This window comes from Astyanax mexicanus, chromosome 14 (assembly GCF_023375975.1).
Source record: "Astyanax mexicanus isolate ESR-SI-001 chromosome 14, AstMex3_surface, whole genome shotgun sequence".
In the NCBI taxonomy this organism is placed as follows: Eukaryota; Metazoa; Chordata; class Actinopteri; order Characiformes; family Acestrorhamphidae; genus Astyanax; species Astyanax mexicanus.
The window spans coordinates 15941594-15965724 of NC_064421.1; the positions used below are offsets into that span (position 1 = coordinate 15941594).

Consider the following 24131-nt stretch of genomic DNA (forward strand, 5'->3'; position numbering starts at 1 on the left):
TTCATATGAGAAACTGTTCCATAGCTTAATTCAGTGGCCTTTATACCCCTTTGGCTGGCACTTGATGACCTTAGGCTCATGTACAGCTACTCCAGTGTCCTATTTTATTTCTTACAAGCTCTATGTTTATTATTGCAGTACAGTGGAGGTGCTGGATTATATATTTCAGTGAGGTGAAAAAAGTTATGTAATATGGTTTGCAGCTGAAAGCTTGTAATGCAGTAACGGTGATGAAGTTGGAGAAAGGGGTTACTGCTGCCAAATCATGTATTATGCCCACACTTTCTCTTTTTAATTTGTAATGAAGACAGAGAGGCATGCAGGGATGCCCAGGATGTGTTAACTCAACAGTCTAAATATTTAATATGCAGAGTGACACGTGGTCATTAAGTCTTTCTGAACAGCTTTATCATTATTAATAGATGCAAAGTCTTAAGAAGGGCATGTCACAATTTCATTCATTATTAATTGCGATGGTGGGGGTCGCAGGATGTTTCCTATCCAGGCCCGCGAAACTAAGGCAAAAAATCCTCACATACTAACCCATTTATGCACTCCGTTTCCCTGCTGATCTAAAAATACACACTTTAAGTCTACTTTAAGAACGCAAACTGAAATTTAGGAAGAGCTCATTATGAATTTTTTAAAGATTACACATGTGCATATGTATATTACAAAAATATATGCAATGTATATAATTTAATACCACATGATTTTTATATACTGTATACACTGAGAGATTCCTATTATTATAAAGCTAATTTGAAATGACCAAAGTTTACTACAGAGTACACACATCTTACAGATCAGTAGCAGTATGTAAATATTTTAAGACATGAGACATTGAGTCACTGTCAGACAAAAGACCTTGTGTTTCCAAAATAGTATTTTTACAGGTGAAGAAAAAAAAAACTTTCAAAGGACATAGTCAGTGTAAAAATAGTTTTTTTTTCAAGTAATTTTTCAAGTAATTTTGGAACATTTCAACTGATAGATTCACTTTATGTCAAAAAGTGAAAAACACAATAGCGATGTTATACAGCACCATAGATACTATGCAGTTGAAATGTGTCATTAGTAACCAATACTTATATAATTTGAAATCACTTAAACACATTTTGATTGAGCCACACCCCGATTCCATTTGTTTTTGCATTACACCTGAAAGCCAACAATTTAGGTGTCTATTCAAAGTATGTTATGATAACAGGTCTCTCAGACAAAGGCTAAGGAAATTCTACACAATTCTCCAAGGATTTTCAGTGAAAAATAGACATAGACTATCTGGCAAACACTTAATCTGCCAGAAAAACACATAACAAAATCCAATCCCTTGTGAAACAAGATCTTTAGTAATACTACAGGATTGTTTACAGGAAAGCTGTGGATCATATAGTATACACTGGGGCAACTGAACTGTTTAATTTGTATTCAGGGAAATATTGATTTTAAAAGAAAGTTCAGGTAGGAGCCAATTTTATGATTTTATTCTTTATATTTTGACATTAGCATTTTTACATATATTTTTTAACATTTTCTATTACTAATACATTTATGATTTTCAGTAATGTTCCTTATCAATCATGAAAGGCTTTTATGTATTGCTTTAATAGAAATCCTCAAGTTTTCGTGGTGTAATGTCAGGCAAACAATTGATGAAAATCATGGTCTGTTAGGGGTTAACAAGTTCAGCACAGATGTTAACTGAAAGCCATTCTAGGTGACTCCACCTTTTAAAGCTGTCATCTGGCAAGAGCTGCCTACTTTGAAGAATATAAAATATGCAATTTTGCATAAAATATTTATATATATTTTTATATAATAAATATTTTAAAAATGTTTTATAAGATTAAAAAACACTAAATTTAAGGTGTGTAATAAAATTCAAACTACAGGTTTTTTTTTAAGTATATTTGGTACTGTGAATAATTCATTAGTATGCTTACGTCAGCAATTTTACACACATCTTCTTCCAGTAAATTCTTTCCTCGACCCCCCACGTGTGTACCGGCGAAGACGCGCCTTCTGGGGGAAAATCGCTGGGATTCACCTGATAAACAACCAGTGAGTAAAACACGTTTTAATATTAACCATTTGTATTTATTTTCTATTATAAAGCAAAATAGGCCACGTTTAAACCATGCATGTCGTTTTCCTCTTATAGGTTTTGTGTGTTTTAGTTATTTTCCATCGTGGATTTCCGAAACAAAGGGAAGAGGGTGTATAATTTAATGATAGGATTAGGTCCATCCCTGAGGATTTCTCTGTTATTAGCCTCATTATCACCACCACATCACTAATCTGTGTAAAACAGTGTTATATCGTTTATTTAATCCGGTTTGGTTGGTGTGTTATATGTTATACAGACTGTATGATGTTATAAAGTGACTGTGCAGGGATGAGCGACTGCTGTATCAAGGCGTGCACCACCACGCTCCCCATCAGCCGCCGCCGCTGAAACAGCTTGTGCGCATGCGCTAGTATTTCTACCCCACCTGAATTCCGACAGTTCCCGCCTATCGAACACGCTGATTGGGCAGTCGTACAAGTGGTTGTACGCTCTGATTGGCGAGGAGTTCGCACACGCGAGAGGCTCAACCAATCGGTAGTGTATGTTGAAATACGGGTGGGAAAAGAAGTAACGCCGGGCTCGTGGCTGTGCTCACCCCTTTAGGTAATAATATAAGGGTTATTAGCTGTCGAAACGAGCAGTGAATACAGATGAGAGCGGTGTCTGGATAGATTTTTCTTTTGTTAAAAAATTAAAAAGAGGAGGAAAAATAGGAAAAAGAGATTTACCAATGTACCAGCTTGATCCGAATTAATGCAAAAGCTTAAATCCCTTTTTGGGAAGAAACACAATGAAATTTCCAGTTGAGAATCCAAGGAAACAAGTGAACTGGGAGTCTGAGCCAGGTTAGTTCTTCTCCAACAATTTCATGCACTGTTATATTTGTTTTTGTTTAGAAAGTGTGTATTCATCTGGATATAAAGCTAATATTAAGTTAAAATAATCTAACAAAATCATCATAATTTATGTTATTGTTACAGTACTACATCCGTTAATATATATATATTTCTTTATACTGACTTACTGACTATCATATTTACATGCTAACTTCATTACATTTTGCAGTACATTGCTAACATCGTAAACATGTTAGTAGTTAGTAGTAAGAAGCTGTTTGCCTGGAAGTCCTATGGATGCATCCAAGGTGTAGATAACAGAGATAGAGGACAGGTGATAGATGCTGGCGGATCATGTTAATCATCATGTTAAAGATCATAGACTTTTTTCGTAGTTATGAGTTGAAAAAGAATCAACAGTATTAGAAATTAAAAAAAAAATCATTACATCTATAGATTTGGTCCATGTACTGTATAATAGAGTCTAGTATTTGGTTAGGAGTAAGTGACCCAATATGTTTGCCATTATACTTTATAATGTAATGCAAGGCAAATATAGAATGTGTTTTTTATTAAATTGTGTAGAATATACTCCCTGTGTCCTTTTTAAAACTTTGGGCTATGATACTTTTACTAAGGGACGGAAATCTCTGACCATTGATTACTAAATGTTTCCATTATCCTTTAGACTTTATTTGATTCTGGTATTTGGAAAGTAGCCAGATAACAGGATTTACATCTTCTGGGAAGGAGACGTTTTGTCAGCTATGCTTCCCGGACATCTTTGAGTCACGTTGTGGATCTGTCCAAGTTCATATAGATAATTTGCTGATGTTACAAAGAAAGCATAAAATAGCATATTATTTTTATACAGCTAATACATAATTAATACAATTAATATAGACAGAAACATAAATGAATGAACCAATAAGAAGTGCAGTTTTCTTACCAATGCAAACAATATTTTGAAAATTTTGTCTATAAAAGATCAGCACTACAGTTTGTGTTGGTAAAACATGGTTTGCCAAGTTGCATCCTCAGTTAAAGCTATGCAAGAGTCTGCTCGCCTTTCTTTTAAGAGTTTTATGAGACATTAACACTTTTGGTACATTTGGTTTACTGTGTCAGAACGTAGAGGGAGTTGTGTGGTTCAGCATTACATCATTGACTGCCTGAACTCCTCCCCAACATGAGCCACAAAAGGAAACAATTCCCGTCGGGTTTGGTGGGGGTGAGGGGGAGTAGGGGGGTCGCTAGTGTGCATCTTATTAGAACCAAAAAAAAGGGCGCCTTCTTGTCTTTGTCCTCAACCTGGGGTGACCCCACCCCATCCTTCTCTCTAAATTCTATTAGGCCTATAGCCCACTGTATATGTCACTTGGAAATCAGTGGTCCATGCAGAATAGTTATTAGTCTCTGTCTTGTGAAGGTCACTTAACCTATCAGAAGGATTGCTAAGTGATTTAACATGTCTAAGAATACCTGCTGTAAACTTCACAATTTGTCAGCTTCAATTTCAAGGAGGGATCCATTGTGGTACAATGTTCTAGACAGCACAAGATGGATAAGTAAACTGTGGATCATTTTTTATTGGCCTAAATTGCAGTAACCTTCTGATAACTGATGGCTGTCTAAAATTGTTCTTACACTGATTAAACAATGGGGCAGTTACCAGACAGGGGAAAGCCTATTCGTAGACTCTTTATATATTTTTTTTATGTCAGTGGAAAATCTCTATTTAAAATTTTGTGTAGTCCAAGACTAGTCATAATCCCATTTTGGAAAACTGCCATGTACCTTGTGTTACTAGACACACTGTTACAATATTAAATCTATTAAATTAATGCATTTATTGCAGTATCAGTATGCCAGATAGAATTCAGGGATTTGTCTTTCTCTTACAAAGAGAATCACCTTCCAGGGCCCAGTTTCCCAAAAGCATCTTAACATTAAAACATCTTAACAGAGAGAGAGCGAGAGAGAGAGAGAGAGAGAGAGAGAGAGAGAGAGTGCTAAGTGTGAAGCTTGAACAACCATCTAAGTGTCATCATACTACTAAGAACCATTTGCTAGAATAATTGCTAAATGATTTAAGGTATCTTAAACATAGTATGACTCACCATGTAGACCTAAATTGAAGAAACCTTTCAAACACTGATGGCTGGCATAACCTAAATGCCTATGAAAGATTGCTCTGCTTTAATTAAACGAATGGTTACATTTTATGTATTTTATAAATACAAGAGGGTACAGCTCTGCTAGGTACCATAATTATACACTACAAATGAAAAAAACATTAAATTGTGCAGCCTACCTTTTTATGTTAGACATGTGTTGCAGGCTGTAGATCAAATTTTATAACCCCATAAAAACTGTCACAAGTCAGATTTGTGCTGTATTGCATTTGTAGCAGTAATGAGTTGTGCTTCACGTTACGTGGTCAATATCTGCCATCATTCTCACTTATAAGTTAAGAAAAAGCTCAATTTCTTTTGTTTTTACATGAAATTAATTAAAATGAAATTAAATCAGAAGAAAAAGAAGAACAATTTAGATAAAATCAATAACACAAAGAAATCCATAAAATATATTGTCATACAGAAAAAATAGATGTTTTTAGCAGGTGGTTATTACATGTCATTCCATTAATAATCTGGTCTTCCTCTTTTTCATCTCTTTAGTGGCGATACAGACGAACATGGCTGCCCCAAAGAAAGTTCAGCCTGGTGCTGCACAGGCCACCCTGGTCCAGGCCAGCGTGGCTGCCATCCAGAACCCAGTAGGATATGAGCTGAAGGGAAATGACCACTGTCTTCTTCCCCGGCTGTCCATCTCCTCTCGTTCGGCCAGCATTGTGCCAAACATGGATGCTGGGGCAGACGGCTCAACCATTCACTCAGTCATGAAGTGGAAGACAGTGCTGGCGGTGTTTGTGGTTGTGGTGGCGTACTTGGTGGGTGGCGGACTGGCGTTCCAGGCTCTGGAGCAGCCCTTTGAGAGTGATCAAAAGAACACCATCACCCTGGAGAAGGCCTCGTTTCTCCAGAGGAACCCTTGTGTGTCCTCTGATGAGCTTGAAGCTCTAATTAAGGTAAGATCTACTGTAGTGTGCTCATGTATTCCATACAAATCTGTATGTTTAAGAACTGAAACGTGTACCTTAAGTATTTTAAGTCAAGATTCTGTTTTATAATTAGTGTGATTGACCTTTAGTACATTACATAAGAACATGTGGTTACACAATATTATATTTAATTAGACAGTGACGCATTGAAAACATTTAAAATTCATATTTTTGTTTACATTTTGCATAGTTCTGTTCATGCCCAGTCCCTGCTAGTTATAATGCCAACAGAGCTCAGTTTAGTTTAAATAAAATAAAGCATTCAGCTTAACTTTGTATCAGTTTACTGCCTCTGTACAAATGGTCAGTTTTGCAGCTGAAAGATACAAGCTGTACAGCACTATAGCATTTGTTTGTTTATTGAAAGAAAGACTGGATGTCTTTCTCTGTACATTGTACATGTGACTGCATTTCAAGGCACATGTGATTATCTGTTGCACATTGTGGCACACTGAGGAATTAATCAGGGCTCAAAGTCATGAAATCATTATGTGCATCGAAGCACGGTGCTGGTGCAGATGTACGTTGTTTCTGTAAAACATATTTATCTCCCCCTCTTCTTGAGTGCATAGAGGTAAGAATGCTAAGTTGGCATCATCATGTCTCCACTTCCTGTTTTAATTATTCGAATGAGAAGATCTTTGTAGAGTTTTGTAACTGCAATTGTGTAATATTTCATAATGTTCTGAAGCAAAAGTGGCAATCATTTGCACACCAGGCAAGTGCTGCAAAATGTATGTGGCATATACACTACATATACAAAATGTCAAATAAAGACAAAAGCATGTGTGCACAGCAGTCACTTTTCATCATTTTACATTTTGCATGATTCTAAGAGCCAGCCCAAAAGTTTAAAGCCATGTGCAACATTTTGATTGTTTATAGAGGCAACAGACATACAATCAGGTAATAAATATGGCTATTTTATGAAGTCTCATTAGTCTCAGATCTAATACATATAACTAAAAATATGTTAAACTTGGACCTTTTAAGTTTAAGCTTCTTGCCTTTTTGCATTTTGTTCTTAAGCATCCTTTAAAAACATTTCTTCTAAAGATGCCACTGCTTGTAAAGGATACAAATGCAGTGTTGTTTAATAGATTATAGATAATCTGATCACATTTTTGATCTACAAACAATTGTTGTTCTGTCCTCTGAAGATTTGATTTGGTTATTGTAGCATTTGGTTTATGTTATTAGTTAATAAAAAAAAAGAAATCTCTGAGGTTCCAATTAAGAATCCTCCAGCTGAGAATCATAGATCCACCATGTCTGTGGGCACTCCACCAAAACATAGCGATAAATACCTTACCCACACTGGGATTAAAAAGGTATTCAGTGTCATGTGTGGAGTGACATGCGGCCCCTGAGGATTAGAATAACATTGCTAGCCCCCATTTATGAAGATGCCTCACATATAGCTACCTGCCTTTACGTACACACTGTAAATGTGCAAATGATAAATGTGTGTAGCAGCAGGTATGTATTTGCGTTCAAATTCTGTGCCAACCCACTCTGTATTCTTACTTTACTAAAACCAAGTTAAAGCAAATAAAAATATACTTCTTTCAGAAAGCATTTTATTTTTGTAAAAGATCCCTTCAGGGGTAGTTAGAAAAGCAGATAAACACAGATTGCTGCTGAAATAAATGGCCATTTTGAGTTCAGTGAGCTAAATGGAATTTTTTCACATTTGTGAAATTTGTCATTTAACAAAGTTTTTTCTACATTTCTGCAAAATTAAATGTTTAAGTCATAAAAATCATTCAGAGCGGTTTGATGTGTAATGCGGTTTTAGAGAAACACAATGAGTCCGAATATTTTCACAGTGGCCCTGATAGAAATCAGATGCCTGAAGCTATTACTCGCTCTAAAAGCTACCTCGCAGAAAATCATTACAGGAAATTGTTATGAATGTCTGATGAGAGAGATACTGTGTTATGAACAGTGCAGTGCATTGTAAGGAAGTATAGTAGCCAAATAAAATTCATTTACCACTACTTACCATTATCAGTATTATATACAAAGCTTTAAAGACACATGTAGGTTAACTGACAACAAATAAACAAATAAATAAATAATTATATTTGCTTTGGGAAGGTGCCAAAAAATGCAAAAAAAGTTTTTAATTACATATTGCAACTTGTTTTACAGTTGCATACATTTAATTATGTTGCAATTACAAAACTACAATTTAATAATGTTTCTTAAACACTGAACATTTGTAACATCTCAGTGGACGCACCAAATGCTTTTAATGTTAATGTTATATAGCATAAATAAGCCTTAATAAGGCCAATACAATATTGGCGCTTTACCCAGAGTTCTTAATATGGGGAAAGTCTATCCTACATGTCTTGCTTTGATGGCAAAATAAACCAACAAATCTTTAATATATAGATGATTGTTAGTGATTTTGATGTTAATGGGCTAGTTATATAATATGCAGTGTGCTGGATACTGCATTTAATCTAATCTAATTCTGTATTATGTGCACAAACACATTTGTGACTGTATGAAACTCTTATATTTATACTAAATAAAACTTTAATATTTAGTTTGTTGCAGTAGTGTACTCTTATCATTTATTAGAAAAAGTTTTGTCATATTGCCAAGAATATCATAATTAAATACCCTGAAATATTGTGATACTATTTAAGGGCCCTGTTAACCACCCCTAATGCCATGTAATATTGTCAGTGACAGATTATTTTATTGAAATATTGAAATATTTTATTGATATTAAAATACTGTCAAGACATAACTAAATGTGTACCCCCAACCCTGAAGCCATGGCATGTAATCAAGCAAGTGGCCATATATTTGTAGAGAAGGGTGTAAACACCTTATCGTGGCGGGCTGGGGACTGGATTATGAGGAATGAATAATTTATTGCACGGTCCGCTGGGGCCAGAGCTGTCCGAGAGCTGGACCTACACATCAGCCTTTTCAACAAGGCACAGAAAGTGAGGATGTGGCGAGGGCACAGTCATGTGCATCACAGGATGTTTTTGTTGCATCAGATCATAAAAGGATCACCTGCTGCTGCACCATGAGTGTTTCCGCACCCTGCTACTGCTCATGTTGCAAACTTCATATTTTTTATAAACACCAGCGGGAGAGGCTGTTATAGAAGAGGCCCACAGTGAAAGTGGTCATGGAAAACCCCCAATGAGATTAAATTGTCTCCAGCAGGCTCAGTATCTTCTGCATTTGATGCCTCGTCATGCTTGTCGTGTTGCCTTCTCCGAGTCCTGGTGTGTGGGACCAGCTGGAGTGGTGCCGTGTTGTTCTGCTTGATGGGGGCGTGGGATGAAAGATGGTGTGTTTGAGGAGGTTTGAGCAGCGGTGACTCAAAACGCCCCGCCTGGCTTCTGTCTTCCCACAAGGATGCTGGCTCAAAAATACCCCCCCCCCCCCCCCCCTTTTTTTTTACCTGAGTCGCAGAGTGGGAGGATGATTCAAAAGGAACAAAGTGTTCTTAATCATAGGGTTGGTTCAGCTACATGTTAACCCGCTCATACTCTCATACTCATACTGCTGTCCTACTCTAGAAACGGCAGGCAAGTAGTAGTTTCCACTCTTTGTTGACTGCAGTTTTAAGCCTTTTTAAGCTACTGTTATATCACAGTTGTGGCGATCCCACGCTGCACATTGTTGCTGCACTACATCTTAATAGTGCTGGTTTGGCAGGCTAATACCCAGAAGCGTATGTACTAGGTCTATGTGTATAAAAAAAATATTGCTATAGTATAAATATTACTATATAGTAGTAATATATCACAATATCACAATTTTTGTTTTGCAACACTGTATCCATCTTCAAAAACACAGTATAATTTTTTTTTATTATCGATTTACATGTATAGATTGCTGTTGTACAGTGGTTCCTTTTATGTTGTGTTTAAACCCTGAACAACAGAGCAGTGTTGTAATTTATCATTTATATACTATGAAGGTTTTTTTTATTTAATTTAAAGAATTGCAACATATATATCACCTTGCTTACAGTTTCACAATATATTGCAAAATGTTGTATTGTGATATATGTATCATATTGCCATGTTCTTGCCAATACACAGCCCTAATACTAACCTGATTTGTACTAACAAGAAATAGGACTGCAGCAATTTGTTAATATTATCAATATAATGTCAATTATAAAAACATTTTGACTTTCAACAATTTCAGTGTTAACCAACCGTTAAGTTAAAACTATACCACACTAACTTAATTGTTCGGGACAGAAATGCGAATGGGAAAGGGATAATGTGTTTTTTCACAATCAACTTGGTCTGTGTCTCCAAAAGTGCACCATAACAACAATACTAATTTACTATATCACTAAATATTAGTACTTTCCAGATTTAAACATGTTTTAGGCATTTAAAGTACATTTAAATTCCACGTTCAGCTGTGGAATGGCAGCATGGCAGAAATAATCGTTGAAAATTAATCATCAGATTAGTCGATGACCAAAATAATCATTTGCTGGTGCCCTGACAGGAAGTGAAGAAGAATTGCTATGACAACATGCATACATTTTTCTTTTAAATCAGCCACAGTTGGTGCTGCATAACCTGCCACCGATGCAGCATCACTGGGTAGCCAGAACGCTCAGAGGAGGGCGTGGCTCCTCAGCTTTCAATACATCAACTAATGATTTTTTTTCAAAAAAAATTTTTTAGAACCTTTTCTAGTTCACATTGCATTGCAAACCAACTGGTTCTGAGAATGTATCATGAATATTTTAGTATACTTAACTTTATTTAATCTATGCTAGATACTTCATATTGTAGCTGTTTCTGCTGTAAAGAGTGAGCTTTCTACCAGATTCTTGAGGATTTGATTGTAATCAGTAAAGATCCTTCAGCAGTTAGCATTGGGTGCTTACAGTCGCTGAACGGATTTACTCTATGGGGTCTCCACAAACATTTGTACCCATTGTGTACATAGAAAACCATACAAACTGAGCTATATGTTTGAATAAGAAGACCTGGGTTCAGGACATTTATGAAGGTTACAGCTTGCATTTCAGCATTAAATACTGGGTCAACAGTACAGTACAGTACTGAAAAGTAGGCTCTCCTGACTCTGTAAACACGTGAATCTGTAAATATTTCATAAGCATGCTCCTCTGGGAAAGTAAGCAGGGAGAGTGGAGGTGTGTTGGAAGCACAGAGAGAATTTACTGGCCTGATTTTGTGACAGTACAGTTTAAACGCCAGGAATCTATATGAAAATTCCTTTAAATGTAACCGTATAATAAAGATGATGTCTAGTGCGAGTGCTTGATTTTCAGAGTTTATGGATAGAATTGTGTGCATTGAAGGCTGATAGACTGAATTACTGTTATAGTACTGTTATAACTAACATTTTGGTCACTTAAAACATTTCATTTTTCTCAAAATGGTCCCATTGCAAATATTTAAAAAAGAAATCTCTACATTTTCTGAAGATTTTGAATGTTTTTTGGGGCTACAGAAAGTGATGTACAAACTGTAGTTGTCCTGCAAAGCTGGGTCTGTCCCTGCTAGAACTGATGTTTTGACCTGTGGATATTTTATTTCCTTTTATTGAGTTAGTCATATTTTTAAGCACAAATACCATTCTGTAATAAAAACTTTGCAGCCTGCTAAACAGTTATTAATAATAAAAAAAAACATAAATTATATGGTAAACACCACTTCAGAAATTATTTTGACCCTGCAGTTGACATTACAATCCAAATCTGCTTTAGTTTGTAATTTGTTTTGTAATTTGTCCATATCAGTTAATCTGATATCTTAAATGAAAATCTGTGTATGTCTGTCTGTCATGTTTTAATCCAGACAGATGCGCAGATTTTTGTGTTGCTTATTTAGGTAGATCCACATTTAGCCAGAGCACTGTCTAATTTAATCACAGTCTGTTATTTATGAAATGAAGTAGGATAATAATTATCAAGCAATGTGCATCATACCCGTAATCCATGAATCATATTGATTAAAGTCTTAGGGAATACATCATCTACAGAAGTGTAGCAAATGATGCAAACCACTGGATCAATAAACAGTCTTGTCTGCCATCTGTTAGTCTTAACAACTGCAGCAACATTCAGGAATAATCTATTTGATATTAGGCCTGGGAATAGTCATTCTGGAAAGATTTACATTATTGAGTGACCACAATGAAGCCAATAAATGTAATCATGTGATGAACCAGTATCTGGTCTCTGCTGCAGAGCAGAGAGGATTCCTCAGTTACCACAACACCATATGGACAGGAAAAACACTGGGTGTTGCCATACAAATGTTGTGTACCCCCTTTTCCTCTTATGCCCAATGGTGAATCTGCATTGTTGATGTGACCAGCAATTCACCTCCCTTTGTATTATATAATCGTAGTTTTGTGGAGCAGATGTGCCTGCTGGTATGTGCCTGCTGTATTGTATGATGGTAAAAAGATGACAGTCCTAAGTGCCTTTAGGTTTATTTTAGGGATGCACCTTGAATATTTGACAACCGAAAATATTAGGCAGAAATAAAAAAAAACAATATATATATATATACATATTTTTTTTTTCTTTTCTTTTTTTCTGCCTAATATTTTTGGTTGCCAAATATTCAAGGTGCATATATATTTCTGTGTTTGGATAAAAAAAGGGTAAAGTTTAAATAATTCATTCTAAACAATTACTAATTTATTTCCTATCATATTATGTTAGTTTGGATTTTAGCAGCGACTGCACTTCACTGGAATCCAGGACACAAAACGGAGCCAAAAAGGTTTCAGATTTGGATAAAAACAGACAGAAGGGTTTCCTATATCCAAAGGGCAGTGTGAATACTGAGCTCACACAGGGAGCCTATCATCAACTCAGCGAGTAATTCAGCTCAGAAAATCAGTTAGCATGCAACACAGCTAAACCGCTCCAATATTTAGAATATATAAAAGTATGCATTAGTGTTTTATGTTTACAATTCAGCCTCATTAGTTTATGTTAAACATGAGGTTAATTCTATGTGTTTTGTTTTCTTCAGCATGCAGTAGATGCGGTCAGTGCTGGTGTGAGTCCTATTGGAGACACGTCCTACAACTCCAGCCACTGGGACCTTGGTAGTGCCTTTTTCTTTGCTGGAACCGTCATTACCACAATAGGTAAAGTCCTTTTATTCTAACTGAAGGCCTTCAGTTCTCACACAATCCATACTTAATATTTTTACCCTTTCTATTCTATATCTTTTTTCCCTCCAAACCCATACACCCAGCAAAAAATCAAATCAAATCAAATGATGTTTATTGTTACATCACATTAGTAGGTGTAAATGTAAGAGAAAACAATTAAAAACACAATATATCAAAAATCAAATAAGAAAATATGCATTAAACTTATTAAACGTATAAACATGTCATTGCACTGTTTACATATAGTCATATAGTCTGTCAACTTTTATTTTTGTTAATTTATGGATTTACGATAGTATATTATAATAATCATCATGATATGAAATGATTGTATTGAAAGAGTGCAGTTGCATTCATATGTTATTATATTACAATTTTAAAAGAGGCTTAACATTTTTATTAATAAATGTTCAAAAATAATAATAATTGCAGCTATTTCTGAAACAATATATTGTCCAAAAAAGTTGTTGTGAGTGGCCTGTTCAACTTCAATATTTGTATCAGATCTAATTTGCTGACTGGTATCAGATCTGGTGATCAGGTGCCCTTGCTCACATATAGTATAAAAAGCAATAAAAATAAAACAAGAGATGTCAGTGAGGACTGCCCATCACAGTAATAATACACAACTGAGTGGAGTATTTGGTGAACTGTTAAAATAGGCTCTGGAAATGTTGCCAGAGTATGTGTGGCTTCTTTTACTCTTCTACACTGTGATTGAGAGTAAGTTTTAATATAAGCATTGTCTAATCTGAGTCATTATAAATAGCTGCAACTTTTTCTCTCTCTATTTTCTCTTTTCTGAGCAGCAGTTGTGCTGAATGATCTCCTACAGTAATATCTCCTGGGGAGTAAGTGTATTTGGTTTTAGTGTCCTGGGTATCTCACTGTGCAGATAATGAACAGTACAAACATGCTGCAAGGCCTCCTTTTCTTGAATGAAATGAAGATGGCAGATAACGTGTAATAACATGACCTTTCACCTTATTTATTCCTTTCTTTGCCTCATTACATACTTTAAACAAGGTGAAACAAGAATATCTCAAAACTAGACACCATCTAAGGACTTCCATTTTCTATTATTTATGTTACAGATAGACAGAGTACATGTATATTACGATTTGCTAAACATATTTTCTCCTTTGTTTGACTAGTTAAAGAGGCAGCGTTTATTATGGTGGTACAGCCTGCCTCCAGATTATGCCCTCTAATTATTAGAATACTGATCTCATGCCTATAAAACAATTACTTTGATTATTTATCATATTTAGAAGATTTTAGACTATACAGATATCAGATTTTGCAGCTTAATCACTTTATAATTTCATTTTTTATATCCTGACTTGGCAAGCTTCACGGCAGGGAGGACAGTGATTGGGTGGACAATTTTAGCAAAAACATTCATTTGATAAAATCATGGTTGAGTTAGAGCTGTAGACATTTTGAATTGTTCATGGTAACTTCAATCTATTCCAAAGATACATTTTAATTGTTAAAGTAAAATGTTTCTAGGTTGCATCTATCTGTCCCTCTATTTATGATTACAGATACAGTGCAAAAAATATTAGAAATCTGATAGAAAGCATGGTTTCCGATAGACACAAACATTACTCATCCATGACTGCAGTTAAATTGATTGACTATTAAATTGATTTTTTTCTTCCATATAAATCAAGCAAAATACACAGTTTCTTTTCACATGGGTTAGAGAGCAACTGTGCTGCAATTGTACAGCTGTTACATTATTTTTATCTCAGCAGTCTGTAATTACTGCCACTGTCTCTCAATGCAGCCTAACAATTTTCTTTGTTAATGGCATTGTTTCTTTAGAGTGAATCAGTAGCTGCTGTATTGCTTGGTTGATGGGAATATTAAAATAACCTCTTGCCTCTTCTGCACCCACATATGCAGGCTATGGGAACATCGCACCAAGCACTGAGGGCGGCAAGATCTTCTGCATTCTCTACGCCATATTCGGCATCCCTTTGTTTGGGTTCCTGCTGGCTGGCATTGGCGATCAGCTAGGCACTATTTTTGTTAAGAGCATTTTAAAGGTGGAGCAAATTTTCAGGGTAAGACTTTCCCTAAGGATGCTGTCTTGGTGTCTTAAAGGTTGAATATGTTATGTGAATATCTTTAGTGTAAGATGTGAGTTGATTTCTTGAGATTATCTCATAATATTTACCTAGTCTAAATCGAATTAACAAAATGCTGTAGATATTTGATACATAGATATTTAAAGAATTTTTATAGCTTGATTTAAAATGCTTGTTTTGTCCTTTTCTATCTGCAGCAGAAACACAGACAGATTAGTCAGACCAAAATTCGCGTCACCTCCACCATTCTCTTCATCTTGGCGGGGTGCATTGTCTTTGTTACCATTCCAGCCTTCATCTTCAAACACATTGAAGGCTGGACTGCGCTGGAGGCCATCTACTTTGTTGTTATAACCCTCACAACTGTTGGCATTGGAGATTATGTGGCAGGTAAGGGTATGTTTAAGGTGCAAATTTGTACAAAGAAAAGGTTCTGAAGATGTGACATTTAAAAAATAGTAATAAAACACAATAAAAGACAATTATGGAGTCAAAAAAGGGTCATAAAGATTTTGAGTTTGTAAAACAGAAGTCACAAATGTACTGAAACTTGTAACTGCGTTTAAACAACTGCATGCACGAAAATCCAAATCCACAAATTAACTGGAATGTGCAAACTTGAAACAGAAAGTAATATTAATAATAATTCAAATGTACGAATGTGAAAAAATGTTTTAATTATATATAAATATATATTTTTTTATTTGTAAATCCAATCTCTTGAATGTGTGAATCAGTACTGCTCAAATGGCTTAAGCTGGGTCTGACCAAAAATCACATGGAATTTGTGAGGTTGTAAATGTGACAGTGGGTGTTTTTCACTGTGGAGCTAAAAATCCTCTCATTCATCTTCTCTGCTGGGTGTGCGAAGCTCTAGCTGCAGTTGCGAATTTTGACCCTGTTTTGACGCCTGATTGATGAACCAATAGGAAAGCTTTATCCGGACCAATCAGATTACGTGGTTTGTTTAACCAATCAGAACAATGGGTGGGTCTCTGCAGCTCAGAGTACTGGGCGTGTCGAAAGGTGGTCCTCTATTGGTCTATTGGAGCTGACGTTCCGCGTGGCCGCCATTTTGGAGTCGGCCACCATGCGCCCCCCAGTGGATGAATTTACACTGAGGAAGGAGTTTAATAAACCGATAATATTCATAACTCTACCAATTTTTACCCGATTTACACACGGTTTGTTTTGTTACAAACAGCAGAGATGTAGTAATGATACAGGACGCTGTCACAGATTACAAATATGTGCTTTCATGCTGAAATACTTTACATTATGCTCTTTATCAAAGACAGACATATTGTATAGCATATTAATTAGTACATAAATTAATTAATTTATTAATATATATAAATATATGTGTGTTTGTGTGTGTGTGTGTGTGTGTGTGTGTGTGTGTGTGTGTGTGTGTGCGTGAGTGTGTGCATCTATGTACATAAATATAAAATTAATTCATATTATTAGAACATAATATAAAGTATTTCAGCATGAAAGCACGTATTTGTAATGTGTAAATCGGGTAAAAAATTGGTAGAGTTATGAATATTATTGTTTTATGAAACTCCTTCCTCAGTGTAAATTGATCCACTGGGGGGCGCATGGTGGCCGACTCCAAAATGGCAGCCACACTTTCGACACGCCCACACCTTTCGACACGCCCAGTACTCCGACCTGCAGAGACCCACCCATTGTTCTGATTGGTTAAACAAACCCCGTAATCTGATTGGTCCGGATAAAGCTTTCCTATTGGTCCATCAATCAGGCGTCAAAACAGGGTCAAAATTTGCAACTGCAGCTAGAGCTTCGCACACGCAGCAGAGAAGATGAATGAGAGGATTTTTAGCTCCACAGTGAAAAACACCCACTGTCACATTTACAACCTCACAAATTCCATGTGATTTTTGGTCTGACCCAGCTTAAGCCATTTGAGCAGTACTGATTCACACATTCAAGAGATTGGATTTACAAATTTAAAAATATATATTTATATATAATTAAAACATTTTTTCACATTCGTACATTTGAATTATTATTAATATTACTTTCTGTTTCAAGCTTGCACATTCCAGTTAATTTGTGGATTTGGATTTTCGTGCATGCAGTTGTTTAAACGCAGTTACAAGTTTCAGTACATTTGTGACTTCTGTTTTACAAACTCAAAATCTTTATGACCCTTTTTTGACTCCATAGACAATGTGCAGAAAATTGCAACAATAGAGACCTTGCTGAGACAAAGTACAACAATGACAAATTTAAAAAACACATCAATCAACATGAATTCTATGTAGTCTTAAGCATGATGTGTGTCATGCAAGCAATGTCTAAACAAAAGTCTTGCTTTTGTTTAGATAATGCTGCCAATGTACTGTCAGTTCTCTTACTGTCTGGAAGACAATCCTGAACATGGGAATGAGCCACACATACATCAGACACACAACCTACCATACAGTTCTGGAAGATCAGTGTTCAGCGCAGTTAAATGATTTTCTTGCTCAAACACACCAAATTTAATTCATCAGTTTAATAACAGCTTAAAAAGTTGTGTTTGAGAAGGGAAAACACCAAACTGTGTTGGACGCAGCACTTCATAATTAAAAAACGGTTAAGGAAAAATTTATCCTTCTGTAGAGAAATTATCACATCCTTCACTGCAAGCTTTTCAATACATAAATAACTTGACATGCCCTGTTACGCAAATAACAAGACTTGACAATTAAAGCCATTTTAGCAATTCAATTTTTACAATTCGGTTTTGTTTTGTTGATTTCTTGTGTTTAAATAATACTCAAATATGGCTTTTTATTTTTTAGGTGGGGACAGAAGGATCGAATACAAGAAGTGGTATAAGCCGTTAGTTTGGTTTTGGATCTTGGTGGGTCTGGCGTATTTTGCTGCAGTTCTGAGTATGATTGGGGACTGGCTAAGAGTGCTTTCCAAGAAGACTAAAGAGGAGGTGTGATATGAATTCTCATTTTCTGCTTACTACACATAACAGCAGTTGACAGATTCTTAAGAATTTTAGAGCAGTAAAACTTGAAGTTCTTGCATTTTTGTTGCTGGCATAAGAAACCTTCACTGATTTCCAAAACCTTTTTTTTTTTCAGAGCATTAGGGAAAACAAGTTTTTAATTTGTGTGAAAATTTAACAAATCAAGGAGCAACAGAAATGCTGGAGATCTTAATACAGAATTAGGAGCATTTCTTCATGCACATTTCAGAAAATTTATTTTATAAAAGAAACAATATGCTAAAACTAGATCAAAACAGTGTTTACACCTGGTCACTTCATGTGAGTAAGAGTAATATATGTATTGTATAGTCCTGGTAAGATTTTAGCCGCATGCATTTACACTTGGTGGTCAAATGAGTCTCTCTCTGGTTAATTAGACTAAAATTTGATTGTTTGTAAGTTTGCTCTGCAATTATTAGCAGGGTTTCTGTTGTACTTGGCAGAGTTTTATTTGTACTGGGAGGGGTTTTAGTTGTTAAATGCGTCTTGGAGAGATGGATAGACTTACACTACTGTAACATGTGACTCAAATGTGTATCAGATCACCTTCTGAATTAGGTTGAGTGATTAGATTTGTACCTGTCTAAATTGCATTGTGGTTGTGTTTAAACTTGCATTTTCATGTGGTTTGACTTTATCCAGATATAATCCTGATAATCAGGAGTGTAAGAATTGTAAACAGGGTCTAAAAACAACGAGCCATCTCTATTGAAAATTGAAAGCCTTTAATGTTCAGAGTTAAACAAAACAGTGCCACTGACTGTCTGTCTATGTCTGGCTCAGGTCGGTGAGTTTAAGGCTCACGCTGCTGAATGGAAGGCTAACATGCGAGCAGAGCTCCGAGAGACACGCCGGCGTCTTAGCGTGGAGATCCACGACAAGCTGCAGCGGGCGGCCACCATCCGCAGCATGGAGCGCAGGCGGCTGGGCCTGGAGCAGCGAGCTCATTCCCTGGACATGCTGTCCCCCGAAAAGAGGGCGGTCTTCGCCAGCTTCGACAGAGGCCGCTTTAAGACATCCTCGCAGGAGAGCATCGATACCAAGCTCAACAACCTACGTCTGAAGACTGAGCAATACGACAAACCAGGCGGCCAGCAGGCTTCTTCAGACGAGAACATCTTCAACCGCTTTGGCTCTCTCACCAAGCTGGCCAAGCGCAACAGAACCAGAGAACAGAGCAGGAACATCTCAGAAGACACACTCCGGCCCAGAGCCTGCGAGGCGCTCAGCAGCAACAGCAGCAACACCACGCTGGCGGAGGAGAGACACGAGGCAGAGGGTGAAGAGGGTGAAGAGGAGGAGATGGTGGAGAAAGAAGAAAACACTGCCTTCACCAGTCTGCCCCCATACGCCAAGCAGCTCAAGCAGCAGCAGCAGAACGGGTTTGTGCCAGCTCAGGCCAAAGAAAGAGAGAGTGACAGAATGCTTTCAGAGGTAGAACATCAGCCATAAAAAAAGACAAACATGCTATTTTTTTTACGGGAGGCGAGTGAATTAGTAACGCCACAGAATGTGCCTTTCTGTTTAGTATGCTATGGCTCGACTTCGTCAGGTGAAAATTACCCGATATCCACTACTCCCAAGTGAGAAATTACATGTTGGTTGCCAAAAATGTGAGTTGGTGGAATTTTTACAGAATTCCACTCGAATACACTGATCAAAAACATATTTATGAAAATAGCTGCACCCAGAAGAAAGTGTTGGATTGCAATTCAATTCAGAAGGAAGATAAAGATTAGCAGGACCAATAAATTATTAAATAATTGGACTGATATGAGCAGCTCTTCTTTATTGAGCTATTCATATAAAAGATAACATACCGTGTGTGTAATACAACATGCCAAATGTCGAGATTTCTATTGATATAATGCATCTAACACATTTTCAATCAGAGTTAGGTCTGATGAAATGGCTGGCCATGTGTATGTGCAAGGGAAGCTTTTGAGGACAAGTTGTCTTGTTGGACTGGAGTGTGTTTTAATAAGAAAAGGTAGGATCACTGGTTGCAGAACCTCAATGGGAGGTCAAACTGCCTGTAATAAGGACCAATAGTGATGCCACACCGTGACATCTTTGTGCTGACCACAGTACCTCCCCACTTGGATTCGCTGGTCAGCTCCATCAAGTGTGAAACATCACAGATGACCCTCTGCCAATCTGAGTCACTCCACGAAAGTCTGGCATGACTATCCACCAAGTTTCCTTTCTGTCAGTGGATTCCTTTTGGGTGCAACTATTTTTGTGACGATGAGTGTGTTAAGCATGCTGTGTATTTTTTACATTGTTCTGGGGCCAGAGACTCTAAAGCCTGATGTGGCTTACACTGCTTTGTGTGTAAGTGCTTCAAAGAAGGAGTGAGACAAAGACTTTAAAGCAGCCATAATCAACCAACTGTTCCTGCTGCCAACTCCTAGTCACTTTGTGTCCCAGTGGACCTGGATGTACGTTTACAGAGTACAAATCACAGACTCAATTAGTACCTGTTCAATTAGTACCTGTTCACAATTTAGTTCAACTCATGAACTAAATGAGAACAAATGAGAAGACAATAGGAGGTCTTTGACTGTATGTAATCAGTTTTGATCTGAATTATCACGGATGAAAGTGTGATATGCATGATTTGGTTTATTAATCAATATACTGTATTTAAATATTAATCAGCAAGATTAAACCAATACTGATAAACAATTATTATCTAAACGATGCATAAAGCTGAGCAACTGTGAAAAATGTTATTTGAATGCATCATTGCACCAGATGGTGTGTTTACATGCGAATGTGGAAATGCCATAGACTGTCTGTCCACCTGCCTGTCTGAGTCAAGAACGGTTTGTCTTGTGTCCACTTTATGCATCACACACTTCATTTTGATCAAATCTAAAATTGGTTCATCCTGAACAAATACATATGTCACATCCTGGACTGACGCACAGTTTCTGATGTCATTCAACATTACTTTTTGTGGCTTTTTTTTCAAACGTATCTTTCCTAAATTATTTTCTAGTTAAGTTACTGCCATTTTCTAGGTAATTACTGCACAATATACTGTACAATCACATGCCACATGTCATGGGTCTGGAACTAGTATTGTTTCTCATGGAAGCTAAAGAACACATACACTGACCTGCAGGACCTGCACTGATTGCTGGTCACGATTATTACCATCCACTGTTGGGAGCCTATGATTGTGTTTGGCCTTTTATTATGTTTACTGGTACACATGTGAATGTTAAATGTCCTACACAACTTTTAAAAATAACTGTCCCATCCATCTGGCTCCCAATATCGAGCCTTACATGAAGTTCAATAATTCATTGCCTTACCATGAATACATTGGCAATTCCTGAGCCTCACTTATACAGGTGCGGGCATTCCCAACCACCCACTGAGGTAACATAAGTTGATACATTTTTATACTGCCATCCCATGATATTTGGCATGTCAACTTAGATGTTGTTCTTTCATTTACTGGACATTCCTCTTAAGTGGTTGAAACTAGAATGTGCCTCTTTCATACAGTTTCAAGCCATTGTCTTAGATGCTATCCACACAGTATTGTTGGGATATCTAATTTTCTTAAAAATCTCTTGATGAATTTTAAGCCCAAATTAATTTCCAAATGGAGTGGCCTTCTGCTGATGAATGTAGAGACACACCCTTGGTCACAAAACATCTGAGACTGAAATCGGAATCATAGTTTAAGGGCTGACTACTGCAGGGCTAATTAGAGCTTTTACTGGCCGTTAACTTTAAAAACAAAGCATGAAACATGAGCGCAAGAAAATCATGCCTACAAAATATTGTTTTCCTGTATCACCATTTTCATTACGTTATAATTTATACATATAGTAAAACCAAGACCTGATTAAAGCTTTAGCTTGATAATGAATATGCTGGTGTCCAAAATGCATTCATTGGTAGCATTCTTTTTTTTCTAGTCAAAGTTTAAAATGACTCTCAGCCATAATATTGAATAGAAAACTGGCATGCTGGTTTATGTCTTTTGGTTGGAAAGTGGGACTTGTGGCTGATGCCATTAAGGGATTTGGAGTGGTGAGCCTTTCTCATTTAGTTGATGATCTCGCTGCTGTTTAAATGCTACTCCAAATGTGCAAAAAGTACTACAAATAATTGTCAGTCGATTTCAAGAGTCATTGTGCAAACACTACATTAAATGTGGTGAGTGCCTTTTGAAAAAATTAAACAGTTGAATGATAATCCAGTGTGACCTTGTGATGACTGGTGGCATTATTATTTTTTTGTTGAATTCTTTTTTTTGGTTGTTTGTTTTGCACCCTGCATCATTATGATTTTGTTTGAAATAATTCTGCGGCTAATGTAAAAACGTGCATTCAACATATCCAGACTATATAATTCCATGTTATATGTAGAGAATGTATTCAGTTCAATTCAGCTTTATTGTCATTATGTCAATTCAGGTCTGTACAGTACAGCAAAACACTGTTTGGCTAGGTCTCCTGTACAGTACAGTAATGCCGGGACAGATACAAGACCGTGAGCAAAGACAATTAAAAGACAATAAATAAAATAAACACAAAAATACTTAATAATTTAACATGTTCAAATGGGTACAGACAGGGCTGATAAGGTGCAAACTAACTTGCTATATTTTATTAGTGAAATGTGTTACTAACTGTAGATTTACAGTACGATGTTATCTCAATGACAGTCAAGAATGTTGCCATTAGCTTAAAGAGTTTTAGGATCCCATTCAGATTTTTAAACTCTTTTTAATGTTTTCTGCAAACAATGGGAAATTAAGCTACTGAGAGGTCTTGTTTATCCCTCAGTAAGTGTAGTTATCTGCCTGTACAGAACTCACACTGCTAACTGTCACCACAACCCAGGAAACAGTGTTTCAGCTGAGCAATGAATTTTATTGTACAGTTATGAGGAAAAAACATGTTTCCATAATTCAGAGGAACTTTGTCTCTGTCCTGCTAGAAAACAGGAGTGAAGATGGATAGTGGAAGGGCTTTTCATGGTTAACCTTGCCTTAAATCACTTTTTATGCCTCGCCTGGCAGTCTGGACATTAACTGTGGTCATTTACTATAGAGAACAGAGGGATATAGAGGAGCAACACAAACGTTCACTCTACTACTACCACTTTAAAGTGCACACTGATGGCAGGGTTTTGATTCTTGTTGGGATAGAGGGATAATAAATGGTAATAGGGCCACTTTTAACTGAAGGTTATGAGAAACCCTTGGTAAGATAGCAGTAAAAGTGGCCAAATAGCCATATATGTAGCCATTACATTATCTTATTTTAACGTGATTTTCTTCATCTGTAGTATAACAATTGCTTATGTGTATTGTACTACTCTGCAAAAATCCACTGGCAAAAACTAGACAAAATATGTGTAAATTGAGACATATATGCTTATATTAAGCAAAAGAAATTGGCCAATAGGGTAAACTGTTTTTTCTGGGTCAGACATCTTAAAATAAGCAATCGTAATATCTAAAAATGAGTAAAGTAAGCCTTATGGAAAAATCATAGACTTTTTTTTGGCTAAATTTGGACACAGAAAACAGAATTATTTTTTTAAGTAATTATTCCTAAGATAAGCAAAATAATCTTACAATGCTTTGTAATACAGTTCTTCTCAGAGAAAAGAATGTGATTTAAAGTTCAGTAGTTATCTGTGTGGGATGGAGAGATAAGCTGTATCATAGCCTATTTACTGATGTGCTTATCCTGAGTTTTCCAGACAGTAGGATAATAGTGGAGTGGCGTGCCTATCCAGATTTTTCCTCTTCCAGCTCCTCCACCACACATTTTTCACTATTACTGTTGCT

General features: G+C 36.5%; 1 protein-coding gene across 2 annotated transcripts; it reads left to right on the forward strand.

Annotated features, from left to right (window-relative positions):
• The first annotated feature begins 1977 nt into the window (after window positions 1–1977).
• Window positions 1978–22530, forward strand: kcnk10b (potassium channel, subfamily K, member 10b). Of its 2 annotated transcripts, none has more exons than XM_007257432.4 (7): window positions 1978–2064; window positions 5589–5998; window positions 13054–13171; window positions 15110–15270; window positions 15492–15684; window positions 18108–18250; window positions 19091–22530. In XM_007257432.4, coding segments are annotated over exons 1-7 (1695 nt in total). In that variant the 5' UTR covers window positions 1978–2063; the 3' UTR covers window positions 19760–22530. The 2 variants fall into 2 exon arrangements, with proteins under 2 accessions (XP_007257494.3, XP_007257493.3); XM_007257431.4 differs by lacking the exon at window positions 1978–2064 and adding an exon at window positions 2677–2916.
• Window positions 22531–24131: the final 1601 nt, after the last annotated feature.